The 17082-nt window shown below is 45.6% G+C and overlaps 2 protein-coding genes across 2 annotated transcripts in view; one reads left to right on the forward strand and one right to left on the reverse strand.

Moving 5' to 3' along the window:
- The window catches only part of WNT5B (Wnt family member 5B), a 134660-nt gene that overhangs the window by 62141 nt on the left and 55437 nt on the right, over positions 1–17082 (reverse strand). The window lies entirely within an intron of this gene.
- On the forward strand, positions 1587–6194 carry FBXL14 (F-box and leucine rich repeat protein 14). Its single transcript, XM_034403234.3, has one exon. The coding sequence runs from the start codon at positions 1712–1714 to the stop codon at positions 3632–3634; it is 1923 nt and encodes a 640-aa protein (XP_034259125.2). The 5' UTR covers positions 1587–1711; the 3' UTR covers positions 3635–6194.

Genomic DNA, 17082 nt, shown 5'->3' on the forward strand with positions numbered 1-17082 from the left:
CCTCAGAAGGATGGAAGGCTGAGTCAACTTTGAGCCTGTCAGGATCTAATTCCAGACTAGTCTGCAATACTGCATTCTAACCACTGAGCCATCAGGCTTATAACTTCCTAATACATCTTCTAATACTTTATCAGAGAGTAGCATGAGAAAACAATTCCTGTGCCATCCCTTTTTTTCTTGAAATGATAGGGGACAGCTAGCATTATTAACATTTTGCTTTCAGTATCACCTAACAGAGGCATATATCTGAAATTATTTTAGCAACAGACCTTTGTCCAATTTCAGTTATCAAGGGCTATAAGTTTGGAAAAGGAGTGTAACATGAAAAGTGAACGGCAGTCAGTCAAACTTTCACGCATAGGGTGCAGGACAATAACAGCTTTATTCACCACCATACCCCAAATAAATGGATTTGAGAACCAATTTTAATTTGGCCCACTCATCTGCTGCTAAGCCTTCTCAGGCTGACTGAAGTGTATATCGGAGTTTGGTTCTAGAATGATATTTCTCAACTTTGGCAACTTTGGACTTCATCTCCCAGAATTCCCCAGCCAATTGCCGAGAAATACTGTATTACGAGTGTAGATAGAAAATCAATAATCAGGACAGTCCTTTGCAAAAAAAGAATCCCCTGGAAATGTGTTGGACTCCATCTCCCCCTGTGGCCAATTTGGAGCAGCCAGTCCCAAAGCCAATTAATTTTCAAAAAACAACCTTGTACCCAACAGCCATCCACAATTGCATTTGCTTGCATCCGCCCTGTTTTTTTTTTGTTTTTTTTTTTGCATTTTAATTTCTAACCCATTCTCTCTACCGCCTCCATTTTCAAAACCCCACATTTTTTTTTTTTTGGTTGATTTCCTGAAAAAACGCAATCCATGCGCCTGGCTGTTTCTCTCCAGCTGCTTTTGCCAAGTTTTTGTCCCTTTTCAAAGGGAACACCCTTTTTTACTCTGTTTTTCAAACTGGGCAACTTTTAAGGTGCTGTGGACTTCTTCTCACCTCCCACAATTCCCCTGGGAGTTTGGTGTCCACAATCTTAAAAGTTGCTAAGTTAATTGGTTAATCAAGTTAACCAATTGTCAAGTGAATTGGTTTATCCCAGGGGTCTCCAAACTTGGGACCTGACTTGTGGACTTCAACTCCCAGAATTCCCCAGCCAGCCATACTAACCCTAACCCTAACCCTAACCCATACTGGCTGGCTGGGGAATTGTGGGAGTTGAAGTCCACAAGTCTTAAAAGGTCCCAAGTTTGGAGACCCCTGGTTTATTCCATGACAAATAAATGCCTTCACCTCAAATGCCCAACGTCAGTTTAAATTAATCAAGAACCATCCTTCCAGCAACCATCAATTGCCGACAGACTCTTTTTTAGCCCTAACTAAAAATAATTTCTGTCTACCAGGCAAATCCACTGAGGATTCCTGAGGGGGCTGAGTAAAGAATGGGGGGGGGGGGGGAGGCTCAGATCTCCCTCCTTCCCGGTGTGCTTTTGGCACCTTCCTTCCTTGAAAATCTCCTTAGCAACGCCGATGCTTCACGTCCTAACCTGACACGTCACAGCGCGTTGTGCGGTGGAGGGGAAGGGGGGGGGAGAGAAACGACAGTTTAAAAACACGTCTCGAGATCGGGCGGGATAACACTCCCCCTCCCCCCCCCGCCTGGCCAACCGCGGAAGCAGCAAGGGAACTCTATAAGCCTTTCCTTGTCATGCGTCCCGCGCAGGAATCCGTCCCCTCCGGGTTTTGCGCGGGCGTCGCAAGGGTTAAATCCTTCCGGACAGCCGAAAGGGAGAAGAGAGGGAGGGGGAGGGGGAGGGGAGGAAAAAAAATAAAAAGAGAAGGGGGGCGCTGTTGTCAAGGCGACGTCTCGGAGTGTTCCGGATCGTACCATTGCGCAGGCGGCGCAGGGAGGTGTGGTGCAGCCCAACCAGGCCCAGCCCAGCCTTCTCCTCCTCCTTTCCTCCCCCCCCTCCGGCTCGAACGCGGCGCCGGGGCCCGGCAGGCAGCGAGCGAGTCGGAACCTGCCGACCGGAGGAAGAGGGCGAGAGGCGGGTCCCCGAGAACGGCGGCGGCGGCGGCAAGAGTCACAACTCGGAGGCGGGCCGCCCCGGCTGGGAAGACAAAGGAGGGGAAAAGGCGGCAGCAACAGCAGCAGAGCTCCGAGGACGGAGTCGCCCGCGGGGCTGAGCACGATGCGGCGTGGGGCCGCCCGAGGCCGGGATCGAGGCCTGGCGTGGCGCGGCTAGAGGAGGAGGAGGAGGAGCGAGGGCGGCGGCCGAGGCCTGACGGACTTCCCTTCGACCGAGCCCGCGATGATGATGTGAGGGCCGGAGGGCCGGAGGGCGAAGGCGCCGAGGCTGGGTCGAGCGGCGCAAGGACGCCGGGCCCGAGGCGGCGCCGCGCGGCGGAGGCGATCCGGGCCCGGGCGATGGAGACGCACGTCTCGTGCCTGTTCCCGGAGCTGCTGGCCATGATCTTCGGCTACCTGGAGGTGCGCGACAAGGGCCGGGTGGCGCAGGTGTGCACGGCCTGGCGGGACGCCGCCTACCACCGCTCGGTCTGGCGGGGCGTGGAAGCGAAGCTGCACCTGCGCCGGGCCAACCCGTCTCTTTTCCCCAGCTTGGCGGCTCGGGGCATCCGCCGGGTGCAGATCCTGTCGCTGCGGCGGAGCCTGAGCTACGTGATCCAGGGCATGGCGGAGATCGAGAGCCTCAACCTGAGCGGCTGCTACAACCTCACCGACAACGGGCTGGGCCACGCCTTCGTGGCCGAGATCGGCTCCCTGCGCGCTCTGAACCTCAGCCTCTGCAAGCAGATCACCGACAGCAGTTTGGGCCGCATCGCCCAGTACCTCAAAGGCCTGGAGGTGCTGGAGCTGGGCGGCTGCAGCAACATCACCAACACGGGCCTCTTGCTCATCGCTTGGGGCCTCCAACGCCTCAAGAGCCTCAACCTGCGATCCTGCCGCCACCTGTCCGACGTGGGCATCGGGCACTTGGCCGGCATGACCCGGAGCGCAGCCGAAGGTTGCCTGGGGCTGGAACAGCTGACGCTGCAGGACTGCCAGAAGCTCAGCGACCTCTCCCTCAAGCACCTGGCCCGGGGGCTCACTCGCCTGCGGCAACTCAACCTCAGCTTTTGCGGGGGGATCTCGGATGCGGGGCTGCTGCACCTGTCACACATGAGCAGCTTGCGCACGTTGAACCTACGCTCCTGTGACAACATTAGCGACACAGGTATCATGCACCTGGCCATGGGCAGCTTACGCCTTTCAGGCTTGGACGTCTCCTTTTGTGACAAAGTCGGAGACCAAAGCTTGGCCTACATTGCACAGGGACTGGATGGCTTGCGCTCTCTCTCCCTTTGCTCTTGCCACATCAGCGACGAGGGCATCAACCGCATGGTGCGCCAGATGCATGGACTGCGCACCCTCAACATTGGCCAGTGCGTCCGCATCACTGACAAAGGCCTGGAGCTTATCGCGGAGCACCTTAGTCAGCTCACGGGCATTGACCTTTATGGCTGTACCCGCATCACTAAAAGAGGCCTGGAGCGCATCACTCAGTTGCCCTGCCTCAAGGTGCTCAATCTGGGACTCTGGCAAATGACTGAGAGTGAAAAAGTAAGGTGAGAGGAGGGGACACCCGGAGAGCCCCATCCCGCCGGAAGGATTCACCAACTGACTGCTGCAGTAGAGAAAAGTGGAGGGGGAGGAGGCGGTAATCCTCCACGAGGGGTTGGGGGAAGGAAGGGAAAGCATCTTTCAGCCTTCCATCCTTCCGAGGTTGGTAAACTGAAGAGCCAGATTGTTGGGGGTAATATGCTGACTCTGTAAACTGCTTAGAGAGGGCTGTAAAGCACTGTGAAGTGGTATATAAGTCTAAGTGCTATTGCTATTGCTATCTTGGCTACTTGCCTGCCTCTGTGCCCGCACAATGGAGGTGAGAGAAAGGGGGACCATACAGGTAGTTCTCAAGTTAGGACCATAATGAAGCCTGCCCATCGTGATCATAACTGCATGATGGTTATAAAGTGGATCTCCTGATTTGACAAGCTTCTTTGCAGTGTGGGTCATCCGAATCTGTTGTTATTAAGCAACTCAGTAGTCTTCTGTGGGCTCGGGTTTGCCGAAAACTGGAAGCAAATGCAGGTTTTTCAGCAAAACTCTTGTAAAATAGGGTCACGTGACTGCGCCCCCTTGCAAATCCGCCATAAATGCGGCCGGTTGCTGAGCTGAGTACCATCACATGCCCGCAGGGGGTGGGTGGCAGCCAGAACTTCGAACACAGGTCTTAGGTATACCCCAGTTAGTCCATTGGAACTTCGAACGGTCTCTAAGCAACTGGTCATAAGTTGAGGACTACCTGTACTTCTTTTCCTAATTCCTTCCTCTGCATTAGAGGGAGACAACTGCACTGTACAGCAGCCTTCCGTGTGGGTGGATACAGTATCATTTTTTAAATTGGAAATGCAGCTTCTCAATCGTTTATGCACTGGGGATGGACGCAGCCCCTCTACCCCAATCTGATTTCACTTACTTCTGCACTAGGGATAAAAGAATCCTACCCTATACCCTTTCTAATTTCATGAGAACCTGCCTTTTATTGGGCAAATTGTCTCGTCTTTTTCTAGTTCCTTTCGCCTATGCTTGTCCATCAACCCCCTCACCGTGCTTTTTGTAGCGTGCCATCCTTTTCTTAATAACGTAGGCAACCTGTAGATATCAAATTGACTTGGGCATTGCCTTATACCAACTCAAGCCATTGGCCTTTCTTAGCTCAACAGACTGGCAGAAAATTTCCTGTCTGAAAAGGACAAGTCTTTCCTGACCCTAATTGTTCTACCTCTCCTAAACCCTAGAACCCTTGTGTGTCCCCCCATTCCCCACTTTTCTGCTTTTTTTCCAATTTGAGATTAGAAACATTAAGCCTTTTTTATTGAGAAGAGAGGCTTTTCTGAAATGCCATTAGTTGGAATGCCAACTAGAGCATGTGTTCACTTTGCTCATTGTTGCTTAGAGGGCCACATTTCCCTCAGAAACTCATTTTATGCTGTATCCAACCCACATCATCACCATCTTTTCTTTGCTGCTGGAACCATTACAAAATTGAATCATCTTTTTACTTTTTTTTTAGTTTGTTTCTGTGGCTTCCCCTCCCCCCTACTTATTTCATCTTTTGGGGAAACAGATCTTTTTTTAAAAAAAACAAAAAAACAGCCACAATTTCATTTTTGGGAGGATTGGAGGCAGAGTGATGGAATTAATCATCACCAGAAATGCAACAGAATGCCTTCTACAGCCCTGCAACCCTCCCTCCCTCCCTCCCTCCCTTTATACCTTAGCTGTTTTTATTTGTTCTCTTATCCTCTTCATCCATGGAATAAGTTTGAAAGACAGCTGAAGTGGCTACCCTTGTGAATTTTAACTCAAGTCTACTATTGCTATATAAACATTTGGCTACCTCGGGTTTGGGTTGTTGTTTTTTTCTCCTTCCCTCAACCTTGGAATGTTTATGAGAAAGTTGAAACTGAAATATGTTGTGCCTAGACTGGTAAGATTTCCCCTGGGGTTTATGATTTTGGAGGGGGGAATAGGAAGAGGAGAAGGAAAAGTGACTAGGAAATTTTGTCCCTGTCTGTCACCTATAAACTTGATGCCTCTTCCTTTTTTGACTAGTTTTGGAAACCCACCAGTGCGTTTGTGTTCTCACTCTTATAGCACAAAGACATGGAAACACGGGGATGTCCAAATTAGTAATTGGGCAATGATGAAAGAAATGTGAAAGTAGGAACTCTTGTTTCTTTAAATATATGCAAACTCATGCCTTCCCTTCTCAAATTACTTTAGATCAAAGTAGGTAGCTTCCAGTAAGGAAGTGCCCAAAGAGGAGCAAGCAGAACAGACTGACTTGAAGTTGACTTTTGCAACTGCAAGTCAACTTCTGTTCTGCCTTTAAAATAAAAGCCACTTCTTAATGCTTGTCTTTAAAGGAGGATCAAGACAACTTTGAAGAAAGCAAAATTGATGGGGGAGGAAGGGCCAGATTCTTCCAGTTCTCTTACAGTTCTAGGAAATGTGAAATTTGGATAAGCCCAGAATCTATAGCCCCCATCATGGAATAAATGTACTGTTTATGAATTTGTATAAAATTAAAGATCCTCTTAAAACATTTTATATTCTTACAGTAAAAGGCTAAACTGATATTTATATAATAAAAAAGGAAATATGAAGTATGTTTTTTAAAAAAAAAATGTTGCATGTGTGTCTTTGTCCTTTAAAAGGTAGGAATATCCAAAGTTGTGAGGAGAGTTGTGGTCCCCTCCTTCCTTGGTTAATGAGCAATTTGGTCTAGTGAATCAAAGCCACTGGAAGGCTTTTGTCCTTCGAGCATAAAAGGTTAAGTAACTTCCAAATTAGAAGTTCACTGTTCAGCAAATGGTTTGGTTTGAAAGGATCTTTAGAACTTCTAGATTGTCCTACCTGTACATAACAATTTGTACCTGCCCTGCCGACTAATAGTTTTTAGTGCACTGTTGGGCAAATGCCTCCTGGCATAACAATGAAACGCACTGTCTCAGTTCCTAAGAACAACATGTAGTTTTTCCTTTTAGTTTGTTACACAATAAGTTGAGTGAATTTGGAGAAACTCGGGGATGGTTGGAATATTTGTAATCCAGGCTTTCAAATAAAAATAAATGCCAAATTTGGATGTTAAAATAGCCTAAATTGGATTGGGGAGGTCTCTTCGTACTCCTCTGTGACTTTTCCTCTTGATAGCAGTTTTTTTTTCCTAAACTTCTCCACCGAAGGTTTTTAAACAACTGGGAGGAAGGTTAAGTAGTATTTCCAGAGTATAATACAAAATACTAATTCACCCCCTCCCCGTGCAGCATTTTTCTCTCCCCTTTATTAATAAACTAGAGATGGCGGTAGGGGGGGGGGTTTAGAGAATTTGAAATGGTGGAAAGAGGCAAATCCATTGTTCAGTAAAGTTAAAAAAAGGAGCTGTCCTTGCTTGCTTGCTTGCTTGTTCAGTCATGCAGACTGAATCGTGCTGTGCGAGGGTCCCTATGGAAGAGAGGAGGGGTGGCTATTTTCCTTTTTTTTTTCTTTTTTTTTTAACATTCCTCTCCAGGCCTGGCTGTCTTTTAAGCTGCTTTTCCTCTGGGGGAGGGGGAGGGCCTGGAGTTCCTGTACATTTGCATTTCAAGGGCTGTCTCAGGCCGGGTCTGTGATGCATTGACGCAGTTCTCCAAAGCCTCCCCCGTCTTCCCTCACTCACTCCAGGTAAGTCCGTGTCACAGGTGTGTGTTTGGGGAAACCAATGCTTCTTCAGCACAACCCTCTAGGGCAGTGTCCCCTTAATACCTGAACTTCCAGTGTTTCAATACTGGAGAAAAGAAGATGACCATTTTTCACCTTTAAAAGAAGACAAAGGAGATGGGGAGAGGAGACATTTGTCCAGGAATTCTGTTGTTGCCTTAAAGAGAAAGTGAAAACTGCAGCAGTCTTTTTCCAATCTTCTCCAATCTAGTATCTTCCCAAATGCAGAAGTTGTGCTTCAACTTTAAAAAAAGATGTCGGGGTGGTAATGGTGGAATTATGGGAGTTGAAGTCCCAACATAGACTTCAACTCCCATAATTCCTATCCACCATCACCACCCCCGCATCTTTTTTTTTAAGTTGAGGAAGGCTGGCCTAAACTGCTGCTTTTATTTAAAACCTTCCATGCTTTCTGTTGGGAGCTGGTCACAAAAGCTGCATTGTTCTCATTGGCAAAAGCCAGCACAATTGGATCTAATTGAGCCTGACACTACATCCATCTTCTTTTACTTGGAGGGAAGTGCAAGGGCTGCTTCTATCCCGCCCCCTTGGCCTCTGGGTGGGAGTTTTTAAATTTATAATACATCTGTGGCTGAAGAAAATATGAAGCCTATTAAAATAAGGCTTGACCTGAGCCACAGTCTGTCAATGGTAGACAATGCAGGACTGAGTTTTTTTAAAAAAAAAACAACAGAAACAGTTCAGGCTTTTGTATAAAGTATGTTTAGTTTGGCAGATCGGTTATATTTTAAAATAAATTGTACCGAATCTTAAAAGTGATTTGGACTCGGCAAGCTAGGAAGTTGTGGGAAGTTAATTATACATACAGCACTTTTCATGAAACGGTTCCATTCCACGTTCTTTCTGTGAAACGGTCACTGTTGGCACCAGCAGTTCTAACATCAACAATGTTTTTTTTTAAACCCCCCCAACAAATTTTTGTAACTTCAAATGTTGCATTTATAGTGATAATGTGGTTGCTCAGTTGTTTTGTAGCTCAGTGTCTTGTGTGTACCCGCCGTCAAAAACTATATGAATTAGCACATGCAAACTCAAGTCAACTGTGGCTTGGGCTTACTTATCAGACAAATGTTAATTGGTTTATTAATCACATTTATAGACCCCTGCAGTCCCAAACTATTCTTCACAGTTTACCAAGAGTGCAGCAGCTGCCAGAAAAGCCAACACAGTTCTAAGCTGCATAAACAGAGGGATAGAATCAAGATCATGTGAAGTGTTAATACCACTTTATAATGCCTTGGTAAGGCCAAAGGCCACACTTGGAATATTGCATTCAGTTTTGGTTGCCATGATGTAAAAAAGATGTGGAGACTCTAGAAAGAGTGCAGAGAAGAGCAACAAAAACGATTAGGGAACTGGAGGCTAAAACATGAAGAACGGTTGCAGGAACTGGGTATGTCTAGTTTAATGAAAAGAAGGACTAGGGGAGACAAGATAGCAGCGTTCCAGTATCTCAGGGGCTGCCACAAAGAAGAGGGGGTCAAGCTATTTTCCAAAGCACCCGAGGGCAGGACAAGCAGCAATGGGTGGAAACTAATTAAGGAGAGAAGCAACTTAGAAGTAAGGAGAAATTCTAAGATAAAAATACAACACCAAGCATCCACAATATAATTAAAAATACAGTAAAATACATATAACAAAACTAATCTATAAACCCAATCAAGATGGTATTATCGTCCAAATTGCCCTCCCAAAGAGGGTTCTACATGGGGCCGTTTTTAAAGACCACCTAGAACGGGTCCCCAACCCCCCCCCCCAGCGGTCCATGAACCAGCCTCGGTCAGCGGCATGCCAGAAACCAGACCATGCAAACAAGTAAAGCCCCATCCATGGGATGCAGGCAGCATACGAAACCACACCTGGACAGAGAGCTCTGATGTTCCTGGCACCTTTTGGAGCCACTCTCCCAGCTTAAGAGTCACGATTTCAAGTGCTCTTACACCCCTAGGACGAATTAATTTTCCACATCTTCTCTAGTTCATCTTTCAGACGCTGGTATTTCCTCAGTTTCTCATACTATCATGGCTGCTGTCTTCTGCTCCTTGGCCACTAGAACAGAGGTCTTCAACCTTGGCCACTTTATGACTTGTGGACTTCAACTCCCAGAATTCCTCAGCCAGTCCACAAGTCATAAAGTGGCCAAGGTTGGAGACCCCTGAACCAGAACGATATCTGGATGATTGGCCAATAGTTGCCTCTCCATTTGGAGCAGGAAGTCCCACAGGATCTTAGCTCTGTTATCCTCCACAATTTTCTGTGGAATCGCCCATCTGGACTTGGAAGGATCTAGCTCAGATACTCTGCAGATGTTTCTGCACACAATGCCAACTACTAGGTTGTGCCATTCGGTGCACGCTGTTCCTTTCTGCATCTTACACCCTGCCACAAGCTTATGCATTGTTCTTTTATTGACATATTCTGTGCAAAAACAAAATGCCTCGGCTATTCTTCGCTGCATATATACGTGCGCTTACACAGACATTTTTAAAATCAAATGCTGCAATATGGAGCTGAAAAAATGGGAGAACAGGCAAGGTTGCTGCATAGAATCTCAATTTACTTGGGATTGAAATGTCCCCGAAAATGCAAGATATAATAATGAAATAAACAAAGAAGTAGCTCTGAATCTGATGGCCTAAGAAGCAGAATGTGTGAGATGACTGAATCTGGTAAGAGGCCGTGTGGTGTAGCTGCTAAGTTGAGAAATCTTCAGTTGAAATCTTTGGGTAGCCAATGGTACTTTCTCGGCTGCAATGCTGAGAATACGTTAATGGTCTGAAAACCCACTGAAATTAGGAGGCCTATTGGTTATACAAGAGTTTCCCAACATTGGAAACTTTAAGAAGCGTAGACTTCAACTCCCAGAATTCCCTAGCCAGCATGCTGGCTGGGGAATTCTGGGAGTTTAAGTCCATGTGTGTTAAAGTAGCTGAGGTTGTGAAACCCTGTGTTAATGGAGATTCTCAGTGATCCAGGTCATGGTTGTCCTAAAGGTACTTTTTCAAAAGGCAACTGGACTTTCTTAGTTTTTCCTTGAAGATGTTTCACTTCTCATCCAACAAGCTTCTTCAGTTCTGACTGAATGATGGAGCGTGGAAGGATTTATATTCCTTGCAGTCATCTGATCATTAGCACTCTTTCTGGGAATCGTTGAAGCCACTTGGAGGTTTATCTGTGTCCTCAGGTCATCTGAATAGTGCAAATGACTATGGAAACTTCTTGGAACTGCTGAAAGAGCACATCAATGAGGCCATCTATCTTAAGATTGAACAGCCCTCTCTCAACAGGTGGGGGAGAGATACGACACCACCTGTCTCCTGTTTACAACACAGTTCTTTCAGCAGTTCCCAGAAGGTTCCACATCCATTTGCACCCTGAGGGCACAGATAAACCTCCCAAAAAGGTTTATCTGTGACTCCCAAAAAGAGTGCTAACGACCAGATGACTGCAAGGAAGATAAATCCTTCCATTCCTGTTGTGGCCCACCAGCGGCCTATACGGATTGTGGCTGATCCCGATGAGGAGGCGGCTGGTGTGGTGTCGCGCCAGCAGCCTGTGCAGCCGACGCTCAAGTCAGACAGCGAGGAGGTTGAAGAGGATGAGGTGCCAGAGGCAGAGACTCAGCCAGGGCCTTCAGAACCTCCAGAGGCTCCTTCAAGTGAAGAGAGTGAAGTGGAGGAGCCTCTTCTCAATGCTCGAGCACGCAGGGCTGCCAAAAGGCAGGAGTGGCTACTCAGGAGGATGTGTCTCCTCGAAAGTAAGGCTTGGGGCTAATTGGCCACTCCCTTAGCCTATTTAAGTTCGCTCACAGATAGCACATGCTGCTGGAAACGTTTAATTACTATACAGAGCATTTTGAGTGTCTTGTTATATCTTGGTTTCTGGGCTGTTTGCCAACCCTTGTCGGACTTTGTTTATTCTCTGTAAGTCATAGCAGGCTGATAAGGACATTTGCACTGAAAGCCTGCACTTTGAAAGGGGTCTGTTTGTATTAAACGGAGTTTTTGGAGCTTTGTGTGTGTCACACTCCTTGGGATCCGGAGCTGGGGCAGAATAATTCCCCACCATTCAGTCAGAACCGAAGAAGCTTCTCAGCAAAACGTCTTCAAGGAAAACCAAAAAAAAGTCCAGTTGCCTTTTGAAAAAGCACCTTTGAGAAACCCTGGGTTATATAAATGTTGCATTCCTGGCACTGAGGAGTTAATGTGGCATGTATCTGCCTCTCCTTGAAGGCAGTTGGGAGAGGATGCATACGAAGAATTGAAAATAGAAACTTCTGCACCTCAGTGCTAGCATTACAAAGAGGTGTGTTCTACTAGATCTGTTGGGCCGGAGAAGAGGGGGCGGTCTAGTTCTAGCAAAGTGAAATCTTTGTTTCTTCTCCCTCCTGTGAAGCCCACTTCTATAGGCAGCTGCTCTTTCATGCTGCTGTCTGCAAAGAAAAGATAATCAATAAACTCTACTGGAAGAGCTGATGCTAGATTTGAAGACCCCTAAGGATGTCTTCCAGGCAGCGTGCCAAGCCTGCTGGCAGGATTGCATAATACTTTTCCTGCAGTATCCAGTTAAAGAGTCGTTCTGTCAAAATCTCTTGCCTTAAAAGCTGCATGGAGAATCGGAGAGAAGGGGGTCAGGAAGGGAAGAGAAGAGAACAGAGGGCAGAAGTGGAGTCCAGCGTTTCTGGCAGAAGTTAGATTTCTATGCTATTTCTCTTGCAAAGCAGCTAATGAATTTCCTCCCCCATTCCTCTTTCTCCTTGTCTCCTCCTCCTCCCCCCCTTCCCCTCCTCCTCCTCTTCCTCCAGCCTAATTGTCGAAAACAGACTCTAATGCAAACCTAGCTAAAATTAGCATTAAGCTTTCACACAAATTTAGAGCAAATTCTATCTTTTCCTCCTCCCTCCCCCATCCAGAGATGAGTAAGGATAGGAAAGCATGGTTGCCTTAAAATCAGCATTTATCAATATGAATCTCTACCATTGGTGACTGGACTGAAAGGACCGGCCCTAGCTCAGTGGGGAAACACGTGCCTCACATACAAAAGGTTTGAGGTTCAGTGCCTGGTCAGAAAAACAAAACAAAAGGATTCCTGGCTAAAACCCTAAAGTGCTATTTACGGAGTGGAGACAATATTGATCTAGAGGAATATTAGTCTGACTTGGTAGAAAGCCTAGCTTCCTAAAAGAGATGAATCAGAGATGCATTGTTATCATTTTTCCAACGAAAGCATTGAAGGCATTTTCAAGATCTTAACTCATGACCTCTGTCCTAAAAGCAGAATAAACCTCATTGGGGATGTAGGCGACATATGTTTGAGGATTCTGGAAATTAGTCCAATTAAAGACGCTCCCAGCTTTAGTTTCCATTTTCCCAAGCTGAATGTTTTCATGTTCAGGTAGTCCTCGACTTACAACCACAATTGAGCCCAAAATTTCTGTTGCTAAGCGAGATAGTTAAGTGAGTTTTGACCCATTTTACAACCATTCTTGCCACCGTTGTTAAATGAATCACTTCAGTTGTTAAGTTAGTCACACGGTTGTTAAGTGAATCTGGCTTCCCCATTGATTTTGCTTGTCCAAAAGTCACAAAAGTTCATTTGGGGCACACTTAACAGTCATAAATATGAGGCAGATATCAAGTGTCCGAATTTTTATCACGTGGCCATGGGGATACTGCAACGGTCGTTAAATGTGAAATATGGTCATAAGTCACTTTTTTCAGTGCCATTGTAACTTTGAACGATCGCTAAACGAATGGTTGTAAGTCAAGAACTACCAGTAATCGTGATCCGAGAGTTAATCTACTACACAGTGGTGCCATTGGGCCAATTTCAATCAAGTCCCTCTCAGAATACTAAAAATACGATCCTAAGTAATTGGCCCTAAATGCTCTTTAATCATTCACAGGAGCCACCATCTAAGAGGTGATATTTTGCTAACCAAAGAACAGGCCCCCATTTTTCGATTAATATTTCAGATCTCATTCTCTGGGTGGCCACAGGGGAGGGAAACACGTAAAGGTGATCCTCAGTTGGGACCAGAATTTCCATCGCTATGCAAGGCGATTATTAAGTAAGTCATGTCTAATTTTACAGCTTTTCCACCTTGGTTGTTAACCGAATCACTGCAGTTATTAAGTAAATCATGCGATCATTAAGTTAATCTGGCTTCCCCATAGACATTGATTGTTGGAAGCTCTCCGGGAAGGTCACAAATGCCGATCACATGACCCTGGAACACCACAAATTGTTGTAAATACATGCCAGTTGCAGGGGTGGGTTCTACTTACTTTTACTACCGGTTCGCAGAGGAGCCGCGCACGCATTTTGATGACATCAGGGTCGGTGGGCGGAGCCTCCCACCAGCTTTACTACCGGTTCTATAGAACCGGTGCGAACAGGGGCAACCCACCACGTTGCCATACAACCAAATTCGATTATGTGACTGTGGGGATGTTGTGGCAGTCATAAGTGTGAAAACCAGTCATTCGGTCATTTCTTTCAGTGCCATTGTAACTCTGGTTGATAAACGAATGGTTTGTAAGTCACATCTCGACTATTTGTCTGAATGGTCATCTATCTGGCGACTTCAAATTTCGATCAATAAATGCTTTGTCTTACATATTGGTAAACTTAATCAGAATGTCAAGTATAAGCTAGGTGGCGCTGAACTAGCTGATGACCCTCACTTTGTCAAGGACCTAGATCAGGGTCTGCAACCTTAAACACTCAAAGAGCCATTTGGACCCGTTTCCCACAGAAAAGAAAACACCGGGAGCCACAAAACTCTTCCCATGCCTATTTCTTGAGCAGCCACAGAACTAGCATATGTAGTTCTGTTTTCTTCTGAAACTTTTCTTTTCTTGGATTTATCCATGGTTGGCCTACCGGGGGTTGAAAAGCTCAATAAATCGTGAGCTGGCGGGTGTCGCACATTGACGGTTATGACGTATATTTTGAGTGACAGGGAGCCGCAGCATAGGGGTGAAAGAGCCACATGCGGCTCCAGAGCCGCAAGTTGCTGACCCCTGACCTAGATGTACTTATCTCTAACAATCTATGCTCCAAAGTAACAGCGTTGCTAAAAAAGCATTAAGAGTTGTAAATTTAATTTTGCGCAGTTTTTTTTCCTGGAAACATTGTTTTCCTAATTAGAGCTTATAAAACTTATGCTAGACCTATCTTAGAGTATTGTTAACTGTTTGGAATCCCCACCATATATCTGACAGCAGTACAATTGAGCGGCTTCAGAAGTATTTCAAGAGAAAACTCTTGCACTCTTCTGTACACAATAGAATTCCCTATGCTACTAGACTCGAAATTCTCAGTTTGGATAACTTAGAACTGCGTCGCTTGTAGTCAGACCTAGGTATTGCATACAAAATTATACGTAGTAACGTTTTACCCGTAAATGACTTTTTTTGTTTTAATCGCAATAATACGCGCACCAACAAGCGCTTTAAACTCAATGTAAATCATTCTAAACTTGACTGTAAAAAAAACGATTTCTGTAACAGAGTTGTCAAAGTCTGGAATGCTCTACCTGATTCAGTTGTTTCAGCCACAAATTTTCACAGTTTCAGTCACAAATTGACTTCCGTGGACCTTGCATCATACTTAAGTGGTCAGTAGAGGGGTCGTGCATAAGTGCACTAAAGCGCCTATCGTCCCTGTCATTGTATTTTTATTCTTGTTCTCGTTTTTAACAAATTCTAATAAATAATAAATAAGTCGAGGACTACCTGTATTGTCATCATCCAAGGATTATAATTCCAAATATGAAAAGAACAAAGAACAGGGGTGATATACGAGAAAATATAAAGGCGCCTCTGTTGAAGAGAAAACCGGGCCTGGAAAGATAGAGATCCTAAAACAACTCTAGGAGTGTTCCTAGCAGGGAAAAGGAAGGCCGGATAATCTGGAAGCAGGATAACAACAGAAGGCAAAGACCACGAAGGATAGCAGGTGGCCCTCACTAGTAATGGATACTGACAGGAAGGACGCAGCTGAGAAATGGGCTGAGTGATTTATGGCTATAGTCCCTGAGCCACTCATTCAAAAGCCGGAGCCTAATTGTGGTGGGGCTCTTATAATTGCACATGCGCACCGGAGTATCAGCTGGCTTCCCGTGATAAATGGAAAGAAAGTATTTCCAGGCCTTGCAGTCCAGACTCTCTTCATGACATCTCTTCATTCTCTATTATTTCTACAATTAGCTGTACAAGAGGCCAGCCGGTCAGCAAGGCAGATGGGAACCTCCGTCCCCATCATTCTGCTCCGGGAGAAATGCAGAAACATCCCACTTTTTGACCTAAAAGAGACTGACCTTTTGACCAACTGAGCATTTCCACGGGGGTCAGAGAATTCTAGAACAATGGCTCTGGGGGGAAACAAAGGGCTGGAAAGAATATTAATACAAAAAGCGAGGGTTTTGCTACCCATTTTAACCCATTAAATACTAATACGTGGAATTAACGCTATTAATTAGCGTTGATTTACTTTATTTGTAGAGCTGAGTTGATTTACTTTATTTGTGGGGTTGACCACGCCAGTTATTTCAGTAATTAAACATGCCCATGACTTCCTTCAGAGGAACTGGCCCTGACAAAGATTCGGTGTAGTAATCTTATTGGAGGAAAGATGCTAGCAATCATTTATGTAGGATTGTAAAAGCATTCTGGGCAAGCACCCAGTACACTTGTCACTCTTTGGAGTCATTATCATTGAAGGATGGCTGTAGACTCCTCTCTCCCCTCCATCTTCTAAAATGAACTTAAGGCAGTGGTGAAATTCAAATTTTTTTACTACCAGTTCTGTGGGCGTGGCTTGGTGGGCGTGGTGTGGCTGGTGGGCGTGGCAGGGGAAATTGCAAAGTCTTCATTTCCTCCACACTCCTGGGGGAAGGATATTGCAAAATCTCCATTCCCACCCCACTCTGGGGCCAGCCAGTTCTCCCAAGTACTCAAAATTTCTGCTACCGGTTCTCCGAACTACTTAAAACTTCCGCTACCAGTTCTCCAGAACCTGTCAGAATCTGCTGGATTTCACCCCTGGCTTAAGGTTTTATAGAGTACTTTCCAAGGTGTCTTTTTCTCCTGCTGCAGGTAAGCAATTCTAGAATCGATCCGGGAAGTGACATGCGACTTTTACCACTATATACTGCTTTAGTAAGACCATACTTGGAATACTGCACTCATTTTTGGGTCACCGCTATATTATAAAAAAGATATTGAGACTCTAGGAACAGTACAGAAAAGGTCAACGAAGATTATTAGAGTGTTGGAGGCTAAAATATATGATGAATGGTTGCAAGTATTGGGTATATTTAATCTAACAAAGAGAAGGACCGGGGTGAAATGATAGCAGATTTCCAATGTTTGAGGGGCTAGCACAAAGAGGGGCTCAATCTATTCTCCAAAGCAGCTGAGGACAAGAGAAAAAGGAATAGATGGAAAATTATTGAAGAGAGATCCAACCTAGAACTAAAGAGAAATGTGAGAACAATTAATCAGTGGAACAGGTTGCCTTCAAAAGTTGTGAATGCTTCGACATTGGGAGTTTTTAAGAAGAGATTGGAGAGATACTTCTCTGAAATGGTGTAAGGTCTCCTGCTCCTGCTTGAATTAGAAGACCTCCAAGGTCCCTTCCAACTTTGTTAGGTATACCCAAGCACATGATGATTCCAAGTAGCCATTGTCTCCATTTTCTCCTTTTCCAAAGACAGAGGGTCACAGGTT

The sequence above is a fragment of the Pantherophis guttatus genome, chromosome 7 (assembly GCF_059756535.1).
Source record: "Pantherophis guttatus breed Tessera chromosome 7, ASM5975653v1, whole genome shotgun sequence".
In the NCBI taxonomy this organism is placed as follows: domain Eukaryota; kingdom Metazoa; phylum Chordata; class Lepidosauria; order Squamata; family Colubridae; genus Pantherophis; species Pantherophis guttatus.